At 34.3% G+C, this 22,914-nt stretch overlaps 1 protein-coding gene across 1 annotated transcript; it reads left to right on the top strand.

Annotated features, from left to right (window-relative positions):
- Window positions 1–17,629: 17,629 nt before the first annotated feature.
- Window positions 17,630–19,851, top strand: LOC129286646 (putative disease resistance RPP13-like protein 1). Its single transcript, XM_054922621.1, has one exon. It carries the CDS (start codon window positions 17,769–17,771, stop codon window positions 19,791–19,793), a length of 2,025 nt encoding a protein of 674 aa, XP_054778596.1. The 5' UTR covers window positions 17,630–17,768; the 3' UTR covers window positions 19,794–19,851.
- Window positions 19,852–22,914: the final 3,063 nt, after the last annotated feature.

The following is a 22,914-nucleotide window of genomic DNA, read 5'->3' on the forward strand; positions in this document are numbered from 1 at the left end:
CTAAAAAATAAGTATAGGAACAAAATTAAAACTTAATCCATTTTATTTTAATAAGACTTCATGGTACCTAGTACTCCTAGAAAAGGATTTTAGGGTGCCCAACACTTTTGAAAAATGAGTTCAGGATCAAATTAGCACCAAAGGACATGGTTAAAGTCTTACCTGTCATTGTGTATAGGGCTCACACACATCCACATCAGCATAATATAGAAAACTTAACAGCTTCCTAACAAAATGGTGTTTTTGGAGCTCAAAAAATACTTTCGTGAGAAAATTGTCTCACTTAAGACTATATAGTGCCTAGCACTCTAGAAAAATAAGTATAGAAACAAAATTCAACCCTAACTCAATATTTTTAAACAAAATATAGGCGTGGTTATCAATGAAGTAGGGGAGGGTTTGCAGGCATGGGGTATTTATAAATTTTGGGGGATAAGTGTACAAAATAAGATGTTTTTTTTATTTTTCAAAATAATATTTTATTTTTTTATTCTTCAAAACACTTTTAAAAATAAATTATCAACACTTTTTTAAAAACACTTTTCAAACTCGTTTAGGGGAAAAGAGAAAAGAATGCAACAAATGATACCTGACTTAGATTCATGAGTGCTTTATCTTTGCTTGTGGAATAGAAGTTATGGGTGAACCGTGAAGTTGACCACAAAGCTTTTTCTACACGACCCACAAGAGTGGTAGGTTTAGATTTGCCCTCCGTACTAAGGCACCTTGAGTGGAGGCTAAGGAGACTATTATGTTCTTTGAAATTAGAGTGCCAATAGTTATGGGATTGGTGACAGTCACTACCAAAGGCTCTTCCAATGGTCTTTCAGAACCCCCAATCTTAATACCTCTTGCTGAGATGATAGGGGGAACCACCTCTAGGGCCATGGTAGAGGTAAAACCCCTAAACCTTAAAGCACTATCTGAGGCCACAGTGGAAGTACCCTCCTGATCAATGGTAGCCCTAAGACCTCTTAGGTTACTAGCACCATCCAAGGTAGTGGCAAGCGTGGCTTCCCAAACCTCAACAATAGCTAAAAGGTCTTCCACGCCTTTGACCACCTCTAGAGCCTCCTTGTAAGCAATGTCTATAGGGTCTTCGAGGATTGCCTCAGGAATGGCAGTAGAAGCAACCCCGTAGAACCTACAGTTACCACAGGAATAGCAGAAGATGCGACCACTTAAGGGTTTGACGTTGTCTCAAGCAAGGTGGTAGAAGTGACTACTTGAGGATTTGGAGTCTAAGCCTCCAACCCTCCACGATGGAGGGGACTTATCCTATCGTCATTAGAGTCAGCTGATAGGATTATAGTATGATGACACTTTTATAAACATTTTCCCTTTAGAGGAATAGGTTCGACTAGAGGAAGAATGGATAAAGGTTTATCAGAAAGGAGGGGTAATGTCTTTTTCCTCCTCTTAGAATCAAATAGTGGTGACAGAGCCTGTTTCCTTTTACCAAGTCCATCTTCTTTTTCAGGAAACTTAGGGGGTGACTTTTCTTAGGTTCTGGCTTCTTTGGGACCGAGACATGAGAGGATGCATCATCCCTCTCAATCTCTTTGACTATGAATCCTAATAAAGGGGCTATCTGGGTCTCTAAAGTAGCAGAAGCATCGATATTCCTCCTCAAGAAATTCACCAACACGTGCAATTGAGTCCAATCACGGTGTTTGCACCTAAATTGTAAATTTAAAGGCCCAAACTCAACTTAACTTAATTGGCTTTAAAATAATTAAAAGAAAATATTTATAAAGCCTTAGCTATTAAATCAAGACTATCCATACTCTACCCATAATGAGTGACTAAGATGGAGGAAGTGTTTCCTAAATCATCTATAAATAGAGAAGCTTTCTCTCAATAAAGAGGATCATCAGCATTAATAAACTATTAGTTTTAGACTTTATGTCTATTACTTTATTTTATTTTCCTTTTTATAGTTTTAGTCTTTATTTTTTATTGTACAGCTATCATAGCCCTGCCACCTTTTTGTTTAATTAATGTATCCCTGCTTCCCTGCATTAACATTAATTTTCTTCACTTCACATTCTCACATCCGGGTAAACTGTGGTAGGGGAGCCTGGGTTCCTTGTGTTTGATTATAAGTCAAGTTCTTCCATCCTTTTAAGACTCCACATCTTTAGCACGCCTCGCGACACCCCCTTTTATTTTTGCCTAACAATTTTTGGCATGCCTAGTGGGACACGTGTGAATGGAATGCCTAGGACACGTAAGGATTAATATGTTATTGGAAAGAATAGACTTGAGTCTTACGACTTAGAGAACATGGCTGAACACGGGGAAGAATGGACTAAGGAACATCTCTACTACACTGTCTAAATTATAGCAAGAACAAGCTCCAATTGGCTCGCACCTTTAGAGAATAGAAGGACTTGGGGGTTAGCCTCCCGATATGCTGTTCAACTAAAAGATTAATAACAAGGACTGCTATAACATCTCTCAAAGGATAAATGGCAGATCTAAATTAATAGTAGGCCTGGTCGCCATAAGTATTGGAGCCACAAGGGCCAGCACCAGAGGGGATGGAGTCATGGGGGCCAACACCATTAAGACTAACATCAAAGGGGTTAGAGCCACAAGGGCCAACGGAGCCACTAAGGCCACAGCCACAAGAACCAATATTAGAGGAGCTGGACCTACAAGGGCTAGCAGAGCCATAGGGGCTAGAACTAGAGGGGCTGAAGCCATTGGGGCTAAGGGGCCAATATTAAAGGAGCTAGAGTTATAAGGGACAGCACCATAGGAGTCAGAACTACAAGGGCCAATATCAGAGGGGCTGGTGCCATAAGGACTACAACCATAACAGCCAATGCCACAAGGGCCAAAGTAAAAAAAAGGAGCTTTGCAAAGGCCTTTTCCACAAAAATTCTCTCCTAAAGGGATCTCTTCATAAGGGCCTCACAGCAGCTAGATTTTACAGAGCCAATCCTTAAAGTCTAAAAAGTTGAAGGGCTAATTCCAAAACTAGATCTTGAGGTCTCAAACCTTAAGAAACTTGATCTTAAGCTAGACCACATTATCCCTAATCCTTAACCACATGAATTTCTTTCAATTAAACTACCAGATAAGCCATCAATTAGAATAGGAACAAGTTAGTTCTCTAAGATATACTACTTATGTAATGCTTGGAAGTGGGGTCAATGAAAATATCCAAACAAAATTAGCCTATGAAAGCCCTGGCCAATTTCTATTGGGGGCATTGTTTACACCTAAGTTGTAAATTTAGAGGCCCAGACTCAACCCAACTAAAAGAAAATATTTATAAAACCTTAGCCATTAAGTCAAGACCATCCACACTCCACTCATGATGAGTGACTAAGATGGAGGAAGTGCTTCCTAAATTCAGGGGAAACAAGCGATCATGGGGTATAGGCACCAAGCTAAGATCATCTATAAATAGAAAAGCCTTCTCTCAATAAAGAGAATAATCAGCATCAACAAACTACTAGTCTTAGACTTCACGTCTATTACTTTATTTTATTTTTCCTTTTATTATGTATTTTTAGTCTTTATTTTTTATTATACAGATGGCATAGCCTCACCACCTCTTTCTTTAATTAAGGTATCTCTGCTTCCCTGCATCAATGTTAATTTTCTTCACTTCACATTCTCACATCTGAGTGAACTATGGTAAGAGAGCTCAGGTTCCCTGTGTTTGATTATAAGTTAACTTCCTCCATCTATTTAAGACCCCACGTCTCTAGCACACCTTGTGACATACTCTTTTATTTTTGCCTAACACACAACTTATAAAGATTTAAAATAGGTCAGAATTTGTTAAAAATAAAAAAGGGCAAACATAACAAATAGAACTTACTGGTATAACTCTTTATAATATGCCTAAAGCATTGGGGCCACCATTTATTAAAATGGAGACAAGCATCTCTATCTATCAGTTTCACCTTGTGCAACATCCAGAAAAATTTAATTTTGGTTTATTAATCTAATGAGGGTGATTTGTGAGTTAATAAGGTGTGTGGCTAGAAGAGTCTGATTGGTGTAATTATTGTGACGATTTCAACCCTAAAAGTGGCTCCGAATTGATAGAGGGCCACTCAAGCAAAGAAAGAGGAAGAAAAAGTGAACATTTGCTCTTTATACCACATGCTACGACGCGTGGTCAATTTGCCATAGCGCATAGAGGTAAATTTAAATGCAACGGACTCCTCTGTACAATGTGTCATGACAGAGGGCAGCATGCACCGTGGCATACAGGCAAAATTTTTATAAATCAATTTAAGTTTGTGTGAGAAAACAGAAGAGAGGAGAGGAAGAAAATGAAGAATGTTGGAGCTCTGCTAGGGCATGCACATTGGCTCCCATTATTGATACTTTAAAGCTCCCAAACACCTAAGGTAGGTAATCTAAGCCTTCTTCTTCCTTTCCCCCCTTATTTATGATGATTTCTGATAGGGTTTAAGTTAGAATGTTCATTTTCGATCTATAGAATTATAGGTCCAAACTCATTAGTTAAAATGAGTATAATGGGATTGATTTGTGGTAGATAAACCCTACATTGATGGTTTTACCAAGAATTTATTGAATAAAGCATTTAATATTCAAAAATCCACATAAATGTGGTAGTTGGGAGAAGCTTGTGGTCATTAATGGTGGTTTGAGGTGTTATTAATGATAATGTGCATTAATGAAAGCTAAAGAGCTTATTGGGTTTGAATGGGTAGTGATTCATGGGTTAATAGAATAGTGTGTTTAGAGATTATATGGTAAAATCCTCCCGATGGTAATCTTGTGCTATGATTGTAGTATGGTTCATTTTGGCACCATTTAAGCTTGTTGAAGCTTTGAAAGTTAATATTGTGAGGGATAAACCTTTATCCTCTCAAAGTTTGAGGTAATCGGGGGGGGAAATTAATCTTTATAGTTAAATGTTAATTGTATTTGTGAAATGTGATTGATAATTTAAATTTATGATGCATATTGGTAATATGTTTGACTTACAAAATGATTTTAGAAAGAAAAACCTCAATTATGCCACCTTTTGTGGTTTGCGAACTTGATTTTGGTTTGTTATTGTGGGTGAAGAATTGTGATGAGAAATATGTTGAGTTTGTGGAGTATTTGAGTATAAGTTTATGTGCCATGAACCGATTATTTGAAATGCATATTAAGTAAAATGTACATAGCATGATCATTGGTGGGAATTTGCTTGAGAAAAGAGTAAATTGGTTTAAATCCACGTGATTCTGGCAGTGACTGTTGGAATTGAGAACTTGCCTTGCCACTGATAGTTGGAATTAAGAGGTGGCCCTTATCCCATGATTGATTCGGGACTGTTTCACATGTTCTATGAGGGATTCAAACTTAACTAGTCTCCACCGGTTCATGAGGAGGCTAGATTAAGGGTATGACACTCCATGATTGTTAGTATTGGGAAAAATCAGATTACATAAGTGAGTGAGTTTACCCTGGCCTGGTAGCTCTTAACAAGTGAAAGGCTAGGTTAGTTTGTGAAGGACGTAGCCACGTGATAGCCACTGATTTCATATCAGAGATAATAGGAGGGTATAAAGTCGACATATGATTATGCATATAAGTCCGATCACATAATTATTAGTTTTGTGGTCTAACATGTGTTAGGGCCACATGATTGTTATTATTGTGACCCTGTGTTATGCTTTGCAAAATAACATAATTATTGTGTCTTGTGAGCTCGGTCACATGGTTGTTAGTTTTGTGAGCTGTGGCTGAGTTTACATATGTGGTATCTACCTATTTGCCTAATTATGTCTACTTACAATTGATATGTAACTGTATAGGTTAGGTGAAACTTGGTTACTGAGTGGTTGTACTCACCCATCAATTCTTAATATTTTTAGGACCTAACTCATCGAATTTGAGTCAGGGAAAACACACTGAGGCCTAAGATTGTGGAGTAATCCTCTATATGCCTCCTTTTATTGTTTCATTTGTATATGTTATTGTATTTGCCAACTAGGATCCTTTGACATGATTTCTGCACTACTTGCATTATTTTGTGTACAACTTGTGTATTTTGTGCCTTGGATTAGCCAGTTTTAGTTGTAAAACCTGTGGATAGGGCCAAAATATTTGTGCAAGTAGAAACATATGTATTTTGAAAAAATTGAAATAAAATTGATGAATTGGTGCAACATTTCCTTTCTCTTTGTGTCTTATGAAAAATGAGGTCGAGTGGTGATTTTGTGATACAAGTATTTTTGATTGTGTGTGGTGCATTGCACAGGTCTGCAAGAGTTCATTAGGTATGATCGAACGGTTGGTATAAGCTATTGGCACGTGTGGTTGAATTGGGACACCCATTTGAGAAATTTGGTGAAAGAGAGGTCAAAATGAGTTTTAGTGTTTAACTTTTTATAGAGTAAGAGTTTGAGTGTGAAACCAGTGCCATTAGTTAGAGCTAGGAGAAAGCTCCATGAAGACACTGAAACTCCTTTAATTGGATGTCGGACGAAGATTTAGGATGCATCGAAAGTCTGCTCCCTATGCTATCAAATGATAGCATTGATGCTATCAAATTCATGCAATGCGCCATAGCGCGAGGCACCTGCACTGCAGTACATGGCACAGAAAAGACAAGCTGCAGCGCACGTGTCATAAGCCACGACGTACGTGTATTTTCTACACAAAATCTGTTTTTGAGTCTTAAAATTCATGGTTTTAGGTCCCATTTGATTTCTAAGCTTTCGCACAGTTTCAAACTCTGATTTGAACTTATTAACTAATGTTTGAGATTTGAAATGTTGTATTTTGGGATTCCATTATAAATGATTCGAGAAAATTTCTTTTATGGAATTGTCAACTTTAGTAATCTTCGAGGAATAATCCCATAATTACTTTGATTTTAGAGTATTGTGTGGTTAAGTAAGGTAGACCTTACACCTTACACTACTTCTAGGTAGTGTGTGAAATGACTACTTGATCAATGGCCTCTCAGTCTAGCAACTCTACGCTAACTTAAGGGGAAGCCCTAAGGGATACACTGGCTCAACCCAAACTAGCCTGCCACCAGTTGAAGTGATGTGACTCCAAATAGACCTTCAAGGATTTAGAGGAAGAGCCAGTGTATGGTAGCCACATTTGCCTAAGAGTTGTGGCTGAAAGGAAAACCTCATCCCTTAGCAGCAAGGCGACCTTGCTCTTCCAGTCCACTGAGAATTTATACTAGGTAAGGAGGCGACAATCTAAAATATTAAAAGGATTCAGGGTCTTTTACAAGGACTAGTTCCACTAACAGAAAAACTTAAAGAAATTATTTGACTCATCTAGAAGATGAGCACCTAACAGGCAGGTGAACGAGTGATTAGCATGGGCATTCTCAAGGAGAGGCTTCTAACGGAATAGAAGGAAGTAAGTAGTCATCCACAGCCTTAAGAACCAGATAGGCTCATGGAAGTTGCTAAATGGCTTTTTTATTAAGGACTCTCTCATGCTGTCATATAGACGGTATAGAAATATGGTCCCTAAGGCTAGTTGGTTACCACAAAGGAGGGATTAAGCAATTTGCATAAGCAGTTGCATGGGCTTTCCTCCCCAGTAGCTTGGATCTGTTAGCTCAATAGGATCCAAAAAAAAAGACCAGATGCTTTGTAGAGGTGACAGGTTCATCAGCTGGTTTCTCAGAGAATAGTTTCATGATCTTCGTGTAAGAACCAGCACCCTTAATCTTGTTCTCCAAGTTAGCAAAAAGGGTGATGTATGAATCGTTCCTTTCAAGGATAGCATAGAAATTCTCCTCCCCAGTGATCGGCAGCCCCAGGTACATAAGTATGTCCCATAGTGTGATCAACATGAGACTCAGTTCAAAGATAAATGCATTGCAGCTAGGCGCATAGAAACTCAAAAGGTCTGTTAGCAAGTTGACCGAAATGTTAACATCAGCCAATAAAAGTTAGATTATGTCATAAAGACCTATCTCTCTCCACTGTTGCTTGTAGGCCTGTCTCAAATGCTTTACCGTTGGACCAAGCGTGGGGAGATCGAGGCCAATTCCCAAGCTTCCGGCAAGACGATTCAATGAAGGGTGATGTCGTTCGAGCTAGAATCAGGTTGCAGACTGAGATTAGTGGCCATGGATTTGGCTGGGTAGGAACAATCACTTTAGAGAGGTTAGGAGCAATGGTTAGATATCCAATATCGCTCTTGTTGATGATTTGAAAACTCCAAGGAGAGGTATTAGAAAGATAGAAAACAATCAGTATCTTTATCTTTGATAAAACAGAAGAACTAGACAAAAAGCAAGAAGCTTACTAGAAGGCGACAGAATCATGGAAAGATGAATCCTTCTAAAATGAAAATGAGGAGATATCATATTAGGAACCTAATCAAGAGAAAATGCAAGTTTAGTAATAAGATACATACTATCGTCACCCTTCCCAGTGAAGCAATAACATTCCTGATGGTAACTAGGGAGTCAGGTAAACTTTCAACAAAAGTGTTAGATAGGGCATCAGTAGAAGCAATGGTAGTGACATAGGAAGCCATTTTTGAGCAAAGGGAAGAATGAAGTAAGGGGAACAAAGCTTAAATGACAAGAAACGGCAAGAAGGGCAAGAGAAATGAACAGAAAAAAATAAGTTTATATTAACAAAGGGCGCTTAAAGATGAAGCAATGTTTTAGTTTTTTTCGAACATGCCACGTGGCTTACATTATCAACCACTCACATGTGAAGGGCATTGTTTGAACTAAAATATAAAATGTCACTTGCCAAAGCATTGGGTAGCTCATAAAGCTATTTGGGCTGAGTGATTGAAGAGTCAGGCCTAATCAACAATCTGAATAGAGGGTCTGGCCTCAAGCTCAATGGAAAGCTATGACAAGATGAGCATGCCAAAATCCCACTAGTTGCAAACCTTAGATTGTTGGCATATAAAGGCATGATCCCAAATGATCTTGAAATCTGCGGGAACAACATCATCGTGCCCAAGTATATCGGTGAGATGGGCTGATTGCCAAGAATGAAAGACATTGAGTAAAGACCATGCCATGAGTTTTACGGGATCCCTAATTCTTTAGCAAAATGTTCTAAGTCCTAAGGAAGAAACTACTATTAATCTAACACTATAAATATATACCAAAGCATAGAAGAAAGACAGTCAACACTTAAAATAGACTCACATTTTACACCCATAGCTTTTAGTTTTATTAGTTAATTTTATCTCCAATTTAGACTTGTAATCTTTTCACATTTCAGTAATAATCAAAAACATTTATTCTACCAAGTCTTGCACATCTTTTACATTTGAATGAACTATGGTAAGGGAGATTAGGACCCTTTTATTATCAATTGAGACCTAGCATCTCTAGCACGCCTAGTTCTTTGTTGTTTACAAACGAACACATAGTAAAAACATTAGAGCAACCTATATAATTGTCATTCACTATACGTAGTGGCCAACAAGAAAATCTACCAAACCTAAATTAATTATCCATTCATTGCTTTAAGATTATTTCCATGGAGGAAATAAAAGAAGCTCTGTTATCCAACAATCTTCCTGCAATCTCATTCCCTAAAAACTTCTTGATTTCTTCTACTGCTCTCCTCTAAGAATGTAGTTAACAGAAAGGAGAAAAAGAATAAGAAGAAAAGGAAAGGGTCTAGTGAGAATGGTGAGTCGAATGAAGAAAATGATGCAGATGTAGGAGAAAAGAAGAAAAAAGAGGAAAAAGCAAGCAAAACATGAAGAATAAGCTGAATTGCCTAGAAAAAGGAAGACTAGAAGAAGAAAATTAAGGATCAATAGAGATTGAACTTGTAGTTATCAGCTATTTTGCAAATGTCAAGTAACTCAGTGCTTCATTATATATAAAATACATCTTAGTGTCTAATTGTTTTTACTATTGGGGTATGTTGTATTTGAGAAAATTTTTGATGCCATGATATTTATTTATGCATTTTAGACACTGCTAGTTCTAAGTTTTTAGGGGGCTGTGTGTGTATATATATAAATTTCTCTTTCATAATCATGATATTTAATTTTTCCTTACATGCAGTAGATTACTGAGGTGATCTCTGTCTCTTTAAAATGCCAGTCATGTGCTCAATTTCTAATCAATGCCATGCGTGCTTGGGAATATTCATGTAAAAAGTTGGCTTTGCCCATTAGGGTCTGTTTGGTTTAAGGGAAGGGGAGGGGAGGGAAGGGGAAGGGAGGGGAGGTAAGGTGAGGGGAGGGGGAGGAGGGGGAAGGGAGGGGAGGAGAGCTCCCCCCCCCAATTTGGAGGGAAGGCTTTGGACGGGAGGGGAGGAGAAATTTTAAAAATTTCCCCTCCCCCCCATCCAAGCAGCCCTTTAAGGATCATATGATATGATATATACGCATGTTATATATATATATATATATATATATTTTTTTTTTGGGAGAGTTCATATACAAGTTTACATGTATTAGTGTAATATGTAATATATAATATAAAATGTGTTTGTCATGCATTAATACAAGTTTACATATGTGTCGTGTATGAGAAGGTTTATTTTTCTAGTTTTAATCATTTAGGTTGGTCTATGTAATTTTGAGGATATTCAAGGAAATTATCAATCAAAATTTGTTAAAAATAAGATTGGATTGACTGTTTCGGCCGGTGATTTCATCAACCAATCTAATCTTGAACAACTGCCAAATTGAACATGTAATTGGATTGACTTGGATTTATATGCCATGAGTATATCATAGTAGCTCAACAAAAGGTTTATTTGTTATGTCTCAATGTATATACTTTTTCAATCCTATATATAAATTATCTTTTAAAAAGAATTGATGATATTTTTCATAAATTATTCTGTATAAAAAATAGATAATTAATTACTTTATTCTAATTTTACCTCTTCATATTTTTTTGGCATAGGTAGAGTAAAATGTTACATATGACATGACATTTAATAAATATAAAATGAAAAATCGTTGTCCTTTTGAGATAATATTAATAGGTCAAATGATAAAAAATATTTAAAAATTATCAATCAAGAACATTCAATAGCCTAAACTTAAAAAAAAAATTCCATAAATATCAAGTAAACAATCAAAATGTAGTAACTAGACAAGAATTTACAACACGTATATGTTAGAACCTAAATAATTGATAAGAGAGATAAATCTTTATTTAAGTCTAAACAATATACAAACTAGATAAAGCCAGAAGAGAATCTTCAAGTTATGAGTGTAATGACCTTAAAGTTAAACAAAAAAAATTCTCCTAATTTATATTTTATTTAAATTAATTTTATGACAAACAACGAGAGATGAGTTAGTGAAACTTATGCTAATAGCTTACTTGAAAGTTTAACATTTAAAATTTTTTTAGAAATAGATTAATTTTATTTAGTTTAAGATTGTGGAAAAATTACCAAAGTGCCCATATCTTTGATGTTATTAAAAGAAATATTGGGTCCTCTCTTATAATTTTTACAATTTCCTAAAGTTCATATTTATATTCTCCTCACTCGGTCAGATGCACACGGAACATGTCATTTTCTTTCCTTCTCCTCCTTCACATTTTTGAAAAATCTAGAACCACTGCCTCTGCTCTTCTTCAATTCTAGCATGTCCACAGCATTCTCCATCCTTCCTTTTCAGTCTTCAATGTCGCTAGCATGGGAATGTTAGAGTGCGTTGCCCGTTTTTGCTACCGTGAGTTTCCTTCTTCCCCTGTGCTGCACCGATTTCCCTTCCCTTTTTCTTCTGCAGCATCACCCTTCCTACTTCACTCATCTGACAGCCATCGATGATTGTGTCAAAGTTATACTCGCGCAACCTTCTCCTTCCTCCTCTGTCCGAGTAATAGCTTGGATGCATCAGAATTCTTCCTCCCCTGTTCTGTCTATTGCTGAAGCATCCTTCGAAAATCTCTCCATCGGCCACTCCTTCCTCTTCAATCCTTGCTTCCTTGTGGGTGTGCAATAGACCCTCTTCTTTTTTCCAATGGTTATGCAACTATTTTCTTTTTGCTTATGTCGCTGCTGATCAAAGGTAAGGAGCTTAGAACTCCCTTCTTGTTGCGGGTCTGTTGGGGTGTGTGTTCTTAGATTTTAGAAATTGTGATTTTTCCTCTTGCTTTGCTGCTATGCACGTCGAATAGAGGAGGAGGGGTTTAGGCAAACTGGAATGTTTTAAATTTCGAGAGCTAAGTGTATAGTGAATTTGAATTCTAATTGAGTTTATTATTATTATTTGTTTGAAAGAATGAACTATAGGAAGATTGGTTAACTTAAATATTAATAGTGAAAGAGTTTTGAAAGGATATTAAGAAAAAGAGGTTGGGTATTTATTTGAATTTGGATGCTATAAGATGTTTGACAAAATGCTTGAAAGAAAGTTGGAATTAGAAGTTGTGATTTTGAGGAAAATATTTTGATTGATAGTTCAACTTCCAAATTGCTAGTTATGTATTGATTTTTGAAATATCTACTGAATGTTGTGGAATTGTAGGAAGCCGAATAAAATTTTATTGTATATTAAGGAAATTGGAAGAAAAATGAATTTGTTATTACGGTTTAAAAAAATAGTGCCCACAGGATGTTTAAGAGAGTGTCTGTTAGAATAAGTTTTGTTTGGTTATAAACTTTTTAAAATATCATTAACTTTTGTAAGAACATATTTGATTTAAGTGTTAATTTTTTCATGGATTTAACTTCATTTTGTGAAGAATTCTTATTTTGAAGCTATTGTGATAAAAGTTGAGTTTTGAAAAATATCATGGTTGATAAGTATAAATGATAATGTTTTTAGACTTGATTTTTAGGGAATGCACCTAAGGTGCTTGACAAAATGAGTAATAGAACTTTAAAAAACTTAAGTGATCATAGTGCTTTTGATATTGTAAAAGAGTTTATTAAATTTGAGTAAAGATCATTAAATTATCTTTTATATTGAATAGGGTGTTTAGAAGAAGGAAGATTTGACTTTAAAGAGTGAAATTGCATTTGAAAATATTACAGATAAGTGGATAGCGTCCCAATTGATTTTTCGAATCAAAATTTTCTTTACTAAAATATTACATTTTTCTACAAATTATTTTAATAGCAATAATGTGATTATTAAATATTTTTTAATTAAAATTATTTTATTTTGAAAAATTAACTTTATCATATTTGAAATGTTATTTGATCAATTAAAACAAGTTTAGACTTTGATTATGAGATTTTTATTTTATCAAATATTGGATTGATACAGAAAATGATTCATGCGAGTTTAACTTTGAAAATGAAAACTTTGTTTATTACTGATAATTTTCTTACATGTTTAAAATTGAATTTAAAAGGGACTTATTTCAGAACACTGGTTGCTAGCGGCAATTTCGTTAGCCATTAGCATCATGAAGAAGTTGTGTAACCAAGTCTATCCCTATCATAAACACTTCTTTGTTATTTAAAAGTCATATTTAAGTTTTCTCTGCCCTTCATAAAACTTAGCCAAAATAATTTTCAAATCTTCATTCTCATTAAAATGCAATTTGTAATATGTGTATGGAATTAGTTTCTCAATTTCTAAAGAAAATAATTTCTTTTTTTTTTTTGAAGACTCATTCTCATTGCTCAAAAATGCATTTTCCTTTTTAGAAGGTGTGAAGTTTCTTCTTTGTAAAACCCAAAGTTTTTTCTAAATGAAGAGACCCACTATGTAAATAACAAATAAAGGTTGGACACATAATTCATGAGAGTAAAGAACCAACAAGCATGGACATATAGTCCACGAGGGTAAATAACTAATTGCGCATGGCTAGAAGTCACAAAACAAGCATAGGTACAAAACTCATGAATAACAAGCATGAGTACTAAGTTTATAAATATCAAGCATAAGTGAGATGCTCATGAATACCAAGCTAGCTAGGACTTTACCATAACACACCAAGGGCTAGTAATACGACTATTTGCAACTAGCATTCTAATATCTGTCTTTCAATTTAAGTGAAGCATGCATGGGTCTCTATAATATCAAGATTCCATCTCTTTTCAACATGCTTGTGTGTAAATAAACTTATTAGTATTTTTTCCATGCATGAATTAAAATAATTAATCCTTCCTTAAGGTATAAAGCAATCATATTCAAAGTGCTCAATCAATAAGGGTACTTAATAAAAAAATATTTCTATCTCTTTTTTTAAAACTGAGTAGTATATAATGAAAATATTCTCGATTATAATAGTTGATATTTTGTAATTAAAATATAGCAACATAACTAGATATACAAACACACAACTAATATTTTGAAAGAACGGAATGTATACACACACACAACTATTGTCATTATTTTTACACTATAAATCCAAAAGTTTTCATTCAAGGACAAATTAGACAAACACAAAAGATCTCAACTTAAATCTTCTACAACTATCATGGCCATAACTAGCTAGTTTCATCCTTAGACAAACTCAAGGAACCATTCATTTAAGCTCATAATAATTATGCCTTCAACAATAAAAGCCACTCTTAAGAAAAAAAATTCATCATATTTATTCAATTTCATTAACTTCATTCTCAAATATTCTATCAAATGCTTCATATGTGTGCAAAAATTATCACAAGAGCAAACGAGCAACATTATTCAATTACCAATCTATGTCTTTCCAAAATTCTCTAACTACAAATCATTAACAAATTTATATCTAAACTTCATCAGAGTATCAACCCAAGCTTCTTAAATTGTTTTCCAACTCTTTGGGAACATCCTTCATCCCATGACAAATTCAAAAGAAAAATAACACACGTACACACACACACACACGCAAAACTAATTAACAATCTATCCTGAATCAAAGAAAATTCACATCATCCCTCTCTTCTATTTTTTATACATGTTTCAGCTTTCAAGATTCATTTTAGTAACCAAAGCTTCCAACCACAATATATGTATACATATAAGTTCCAACATAGAGATTGAACAAACAAAATCCAAACTTTTGTCTTTAATTCAATGAATATACTTGATTGCCCCATTCCAATCAAATTCCTCTTCTACACATTTTAACAAACACATTATGTGTGTTATTTACCAAACTAATCAATCGAGGATCTTAATCCTTAAGTCTTATGCCCAACAATTTTCAATCATTAATATTTAAATTTACCGTGCTTCCCAGATTTTATTTCTTCAACACAAATCAACTTAAACTTAAAGAAAAACCAAACATAAACTCATCTTCTACCTCTTACTAGAACCAAAATATTCAACTGAAATTACTTATCAAAGTTATGCTATTGAAACATACATTTCAACTTGATTGGACCCCCCTTTACAAATTCACACATGGTAATTAAACAAGGAAGAAGGCTTCATAATTTCAAACACCATGAGACTCATGCGTAAGCACAAATTTGACAATGAAGAGGAAAGAAAATGGAACAATAATCACCCATTGAGTATATGAGAAAAAGAGAAAGAGAGATTGAAGCTCCCTTCTTTGTTACAACATAGCACGATGTGGAAGGAGGAAAAGAAAAGACCAAAATCATGAAATAAGGGAAGACTAGACCTCCAACAATAGTGCGAATAGAGCTCTTGCACCTAGTCACACCACTGACAAGCTGGAGATAGAGGAAGAGTGATGGAAGAAGAGAACGAAGGGAGGAGACAATGATATATTCTAATTGGGTCTCTCTCTCCCCTCTGAGTTACATTCTGATCATGCAAAATGAAGAAGGAAAGGAAAAATAAAAAGGGTTAAAAGGTCAATTTCCCTCAACTATATGAGAAAGGTCACTGGAAACCCTAAACTCAACTTGAGATTAATTTTATCCTTTAACTTATAAGCTTATTAATGTCATTGCCTCAAAGCTAACTGTAACATCTTGAAATTTTTTTAAGACTCAAATTTAATTTAAAATAATATATAGATATATATATATAATTAAATTCAAAATTAGAATAATTTGATAAAGGTCCATAATTCTATTAAATACAAGTTTGATTTTATTTTATTTTTTAATTATGGTAAATATTACCCATGATTAATAACTAGCTAGTTTAATTTTCGTAAACTTTTTTTTCATGTTTGTTATTCATGAGTCTCGTACCTACATTTGTTTTCATGGCTTCAAGCCGTCTTTGGTTAGCATTACCCTTATAGATTGTGTGTCCACATTTGTTTCGTGACTTCAACTGCGTTTGGTTACTTATCCTTGTAAACTATATGTCCACGTTTGTTTTCATGGCATAAACCACATTTGGTTATTTACACTCGTAAACTATGTGTCCTCGTTTGTTACTTGTTCTGATAAGTCCCTATAAATACGAATTTGATTACTTGGTGATTTTATATCTTATTGGATTTAATTAGTAATTTATTTAATATTTATTTATTTATTTATTTGCTTATTTGAAAGCAAGTGATCGTGACATTTGATATGAAAATTAAATAGTTCAAAATTTTGTCTAAGGTTATATAAAATTTCTTTTATTTCAAAATTTATTAATTTTTTTTATAAAAATCATTGTCTCTTTAACTTGTATAATTGCTTCAAATTTTCCTTATTTTATGTTCAATTATTTATCGTTAGAATGTTATTCACTGAAAAGTTATTTTGATCTCAGATAGCGTAGCTGATATTGTACATCATGTGGTACACTGAGGGACTTTTTGCTGAGATGAGTGGAGATCTGTTGTGTAAATATCTCCTACTTATATAAATATAAAATTTATGTATTATGTCATGAAAAATATAAATAGGTGCTCCACATAGACTATATTTAGGATCCATATTTTGTTAAATATTTTGTCTGCTAGCTCAATGGAATTGAGCTCTTGATTAAAATGATCTCTTGTGTAAAATATTGTGTTACAGAGTTTTTGAGAGATTTTATTTACAGAAAATTTTTTGCTGAAATTCCTACAAAAGAAAATATTTAAGATTTTATTAATACGAAAATGGTCATGTATGTTAAAAATTAATATAAATATAATTATTTTTTAGTAATGAAAAGATTTCTCAATTTAGGGCTTAAGGAATGTATGATATGATTCACATTCTGTGCTGGTCACCCTCTATTTTTGGGGCATGACAATGAGCCAGGAAAATATCTATGTCTAGTCCATATAATGTCTTACAGCTACAAAAGAAAAAAAAAAAAAACATAACACAACAACTCAGCATTCTGAAGACAAGAAACATACACTGCATAAATACAAGTTTGACAGAACATAAGAAGTTGTCATCCAACGTGAATAAATACCTTATCAAATTACTTCATTACTGCATTCTGACTGAATTCTTTCTTGGGCTTTTTATAAACCAACAATGGACTCATATCAGTATATAATTAATAATGCGGGTAATTAGTTATAAAAATAAAAAAAATATTGAAAGGAGCTCTATCTGTCAGACAAATGTTAGTTTGCTGCTTGAAAATTTTATTTTTAATCACTTTCTTAAATTATCATAACGGTTGTCTTAATTAATGATGCTAACGTTATTTATCAATTCAAGAAGTTAAAAAAAAAAAATTAGAAAGAAACAGCCAAGCGGTCAGTGTCCGTACTCCGACTAGTTGCAAAGCAAGCACAAGCAATTGAGCAACGGAACCTACACAATTATCCTTCGCGAGAGAGAGAGAGAGAGAGAGAGAGAGAGAGAGAGAGAGAGAGAGAGAGAGAGACATCCGACTTTATTATCCATTCACGCGGCTTTGAGATTATTCCACGGATGAAAGAAAAGAAGCTCTATTATTATTCAACGCTAGACTCCTCTGCGCTCTCGTTCCCAAAAAACTATCTTGATTTCTTCTACTGATCTCCTCGGATTAGCATACCAGAAACCATGGCTGCAGGGGTTGTGGGTGGAGCATTTCTCTCTGCTTCTCTTCAAGTCGTTTTTGATAGGCTGGGCCCTACTTCTAATATATACAACTGCTTCCGATCCAGAAAGCTCGAGGATCGATTGCTTAAAAAGCTCCACGTCACCCTCATCTCTGTCAATCAAGCGCTTGATGATGCAGAAACAAAGCAGTACACAAACTCTAATGTCAAGAAGTGGCTTTATGAGCTCAAACATGCTGTTTTTGACGCTGATGACCTCTTAGATGAGATTGCTACTGAGGCGACCACGTTGAAGATCGAAGCTGAGAATCAAGGTGCTACCAATAAGGTACGTCGCTTCACTTCTTTTGTTAGTCAATTTTACAAACACATGGTAGATAGAATCCAGGAAGTGCTTGACGTCATGGAGTTCTTTGCAAAGCAAAAGGACGTTTTGGGATTGAAGGAAGGCTCTGGGGGTGGTACCGAAGTTGAAGTTTGTGGGAAAGTATCCTCTAGATTGCCAACTACATCTCTGGTGGCTGATGAGTCCCGCATATATGGCAGAGATGGTGATAAAGAAGAAATAATTCGTCTTTTACTCCAGGAAGATCTGAGCAGGGACCCACTATTTGTGATTTCTGTAGTGGGCATGGGTGGGTCGGGAAAAACCACTCTTGCTCAACTGGTGTACAATGATGGGAGGATGAAGGATCAATTTCAACTCAAAGTTTGGGTGTGTATTTCAGAAGAATTTTATGTTCTTGGAATTACAAAAACAATACTTTCTGCACTGGAATGTTCAATAACAGGATGTGAAGATCTAAATCAGCTTCAATTGAAACTGAAAGAGGAATTGACGGGGAAGAAATTTTTTCTAGTTCTTGATGATATCTGGAATGAGCACAGATCTAATTGGGAATTGTTACAAGTTCCTTTTTGTTTTGGGGCTTCTGGAAGTAAGATCCTTGTTACTACACGTAGTGAAAAGGTAGCATTGGTCATGGCCTCTGTTAGAGTGCATCACATAGCTTTATTAAATGAAGAAGATGGATGGAAGTTATTTGTGGAACATGTGTTCAAAAACAAGGATGCTAGCTTGCGTTCAGATCTAGAGTCAATTGGCAAAAAAATTGTTCAAAAGTGCAAAGGGTTGCCTCTAGCCATAAAATCATTGGGTGATCTCTTGCATACAAAGTTATCGCAGAAATATTGGAATGAAATTCTTGGCAGTGAGATATGGCAATTACCAGATGATGAGACCAATATAATGCCAGCTCTAAGACTAAGCTATCATTATCTTCCTTCTAATTTGAAGAGGTGTTTTGCATTTTGTTCTATATTTCCTAAAAACTTTGAAACTGACAAGGAGTCTCTGATCCAAATGTGGATGGCAGAGGATTTGATACATAGCAATCAAGGAAATAAAATTGTGGAGGAAATGGGGGATGGAATTTTGGATGAACTAGAATCAAGGTCATTTGTTGAGAAATCAAGAAGAAATGATGACAAATTAATCATGTATGACCTCGTAAATGATTTGGCAAAATCAATCTTCGAAGGATTTTGTTTGAGGATGGAGTGTGATAAGGTGCAAAATAATATTAATGAAAAGATACGCTATTGTTCAAACTCAAGTTTAGCCTGGGGCCACGAAATATCATTGGAACCTATTTATGAGTGTGAGCAGTTACGGTGTTTTGCTCAACTACCACAAGTGGAATTGCCCATTGGTATTGTTGAAATGTTTTCAAGATTTAAGCACTTGCGAATTTCGGGCTTAAAGTGTGTTGAAATTAAATTAAGTGATGGTATATGCAATTTAAAGCACCTTCATTATTTAGGCCTCTCTCATAATAGGATTGAAAAGTTACCGAATTCAATTTGCACTATGTATAATTTGCAAACTTTGAAATTGTACTATTGCAGTCAGATTGTTGAGTTACCTCAGGATTTGTACAAATTGATCAATTTGCATTATTTAGACCTTTCTTGTACTGGGATTAGAAAGTTACCTGATTCAATTTGTAAGGTGCATAGTTTGTAAATATTGAAATTGCAATAGTGTAAGTTTAGGGTTGAATTGCCACCAGTGTCACACCTAATCCTAAGGGTGTGACCGACACAGAATATGAGATAATCTCACATTCCCTAAGCCTTAATTTATCCAACCATTAAGCTATAATAATAATAAATAAATTATACTGATCAATAAATTATATAATACATGTGCATATGTATAATTATAAAGTTCATAATGTCTTAAACATTCAATGAAAATTTTGGCAAAGCTGCTCTTATAATTAGAACATCCCAAAATTTTTATAATCAATAAACCTATCAGTCAATTTAAAAAAAGAATTTAGCTCCACACTAGCAGATTACATGATAAGAAAATAAGATCAAAACTTAACTATAGTATACTTGGAGCATTAAATACCATTGTATAATATAATGAATATTTACATTAAAATAAATGATTAAAGCATGCTTCCACTATCCAAAAAAAAAAAAAAAACAATAAAGTCCCTCAATGATTATTAGGAGGTGCAAGGTTAACTACATTAGTGGAGACCAAAGAAATTTTTTTAGTGAGTAGCATCCTAATAAAAATTATAGATAAAACATGTAAAAGTAACAAATTATGGAGTATTAAAACTCATATTTTACTAACAATAAATGATAAAGTTGCTCAACAATATAACCATGAATTAAACCAATAATTTTGAAATTTCATAAGTTATCAATAATTGTACAACTCATAAAAGTATATAAAAGGAAATCAATGATAAAAAAAAATGTTTGTGAATAAATAATATAAAACAATGATTTTTTAAAAAAAACTAATTTAAGAGGAAATTTACCATATAAAATCATATACGATCAAACAATATTTTGTTTTAATAAAATAAATTTAAAAATAATAAGTTTCTAAAAATTTACTTTTAGTGAGACTTTATCAGAACGATTAACAAATATGGACACACAGTCCACGAGAGCAAATAACCAATAAGCACAGCTTAAAGCCATGAAATAATCAAGCATGATTAGAAGCTATGAAACAACCACAGGCACGAAGCCCATGAAGCAAGCATGAGCACGATGCTCACAAATATTCATCCCTTCATTCTACGTGTGTTGGCTTGCGCACGAAGCTAGCACTTCCTATAAACACCCTGCTAGATAGGTGTATCATGGCGCGCCAAGGGCTAACGGAACTGTCATTAGCATCTAGCATTCTAAACTCAGTCCCCCTAATTAAAATCGAGCATGCATAGAGTTGAAACATTCATTAAAAACCATTCTTTTCAAAATATAATATTCGACTATCATATTTTCTTTTAATTTTCTCCATGCATGAATCACCATTTTTTATATGTAATATAAATCATAAAATTTAAACAACAAAAATGTTTAAAATAAATATTCTATTACTAATGTACTAGATCAAATACTCTTTAACAGTAGCATAATTCTTAATAAATATAAAGCAGATTCCATAATAACCAGCTACTATAAAAGTTAGGCAAGTAAAAAGAATTGTATGAATCCTAAAATTAAAATTGACAAGAATGTCTATACAATTTATAAAAGAATAATATAAACATATAAATAAAGAAATTTTATCAACACTTTACAAAAAATTATTTAGGACACTACCCACTCACCTGAAAATTTTCTAAAATTTTAAAACTTGCATCTCTTAACCTTCCTCTTTAATTCTAGATATGCTCTTAATTTCCTAACAAATAAATCATAATTCTAAAATTATTTATCAAGTAATTTTTCAACACTTAGTAAACATTCAAGTTCAATTTCCAAACAATATAACGACCTGAAATATACAATCTATAAATTCATTATCAATTAATTAACTTATTAACAAGTCAATTAAAACAAGAGACAATAATTCCCCCTTTGTTTGTACCCTTAGTAAAACTTAATGAAATGCCACAACCATCATTTACTTTAACATGATCTACCTTAGATACTTTAGAATTCCAAGTTAATTAATGACTCAAATCACTACTTAAGCATGTTCCTTCAACTAACAATATAGAAATTGAACCCTTACATTCCATCAAATTCTTCCCTCATATATCTCAAGCTTAGCACCACATTACCTATAGACCTAAACACTCACATAAACTTCACTAAACTTCTATATAGAAATTAGCCACTTTAATTCATCCAAATTATTCTTTTGATCATTTTAACAATTAAAATATACTTGAGTTAATTCATTCTTATACTTTCTTATAACCCATCCTCAATTATAAATTATATCAATTATTTTTATACTTTCTTTAAACTTAATAAAGCATTATACAAACACTCTATATAATCCTTAATTTAATATTTTAAAATTTCAATTAATAAATCAAGCCACTTCTTACACATAAACTTTTTCAAGTTATATTATAGCAATTTAACAACATTATTTTTACAAATTTCTTCTCTCGAACATTTTTACAAACATTTTGAGTGCATTCTAATTTTACTCACAATAATCACTCAACCATTTAATCAACTTCCAGCATTAATTCTATCATCAATATTCAACCCACCGCCAATTTAGGATAATGCATAGTATCAACCGAAACAACCACTCAATTTCAGAAAAATTCATGACAGCAACTGAGGGGAACAGGGGCGCACTCTTCGGCCAAGGAAGAAGGAGAATACACGTTGCTATTGAAACCGAAGGAGAAGGAGAAAGAATCAGTGTCTTACCCCCAACCAACGTGCAGTGGAGCTGCCACTCTTTAGCTCCCGAACCACACCGAAAAAGACAAGGAGAGTTTCAATCCAGCTGCTCGACGAGGAGGGGAAACAGAAATTTCAGACCAGAAAAAGAAAATGATTTGAGCTTGCTATGCACACACAAACGTCCAGCGGTTGAAGGGAAGAAAATAGAAAGGCTGAACACGCACCCGTACAAACCTGAAAGAGTAGAGAACGATGACAGCAGAACCAGCGTCTTCACACTTACAGCGGCCAACCACAACGGTGAGGACAGCTCAAGTCGACGGCAGCCAAGAAATCAACAACAAGGACAAGAGAGAGACGGCTCGACGCTGAAGAATGAGGGGACTCAAGGTCGGTGAACAGAAGGAAGAATGAACTCTCCCGAAGCTCTGTTTTTTCGCACGGGAAGAAGAGCAAAA

The sequence above is a fragment of the Prosopis cineraria genome, unplaced genomic scaffold (genome assembly GCF_029017545.1).
Source record: "Prosopis cineraria cultivar Desert tree isolate PC_DT_omini unplaced genomic scaffold, ASM2901754v1 PC11, whole genome shotgun sequence".
NCBI lineage: Eukaryota > Viridiplantae > Streptophyta > Magnoliopsida > Fabales > Fabaceae > Prosopis > Prosopis cineraria.

Coding starts and splice junctions, on each gene's coding strand:
- LOC129286646 (XM_054922621.1), top strand. CDS start 17,769: ATGGCTGCAGGGGTTGTGGGTGGAGCATTTCTCTCTGCTTCTCTTCAA.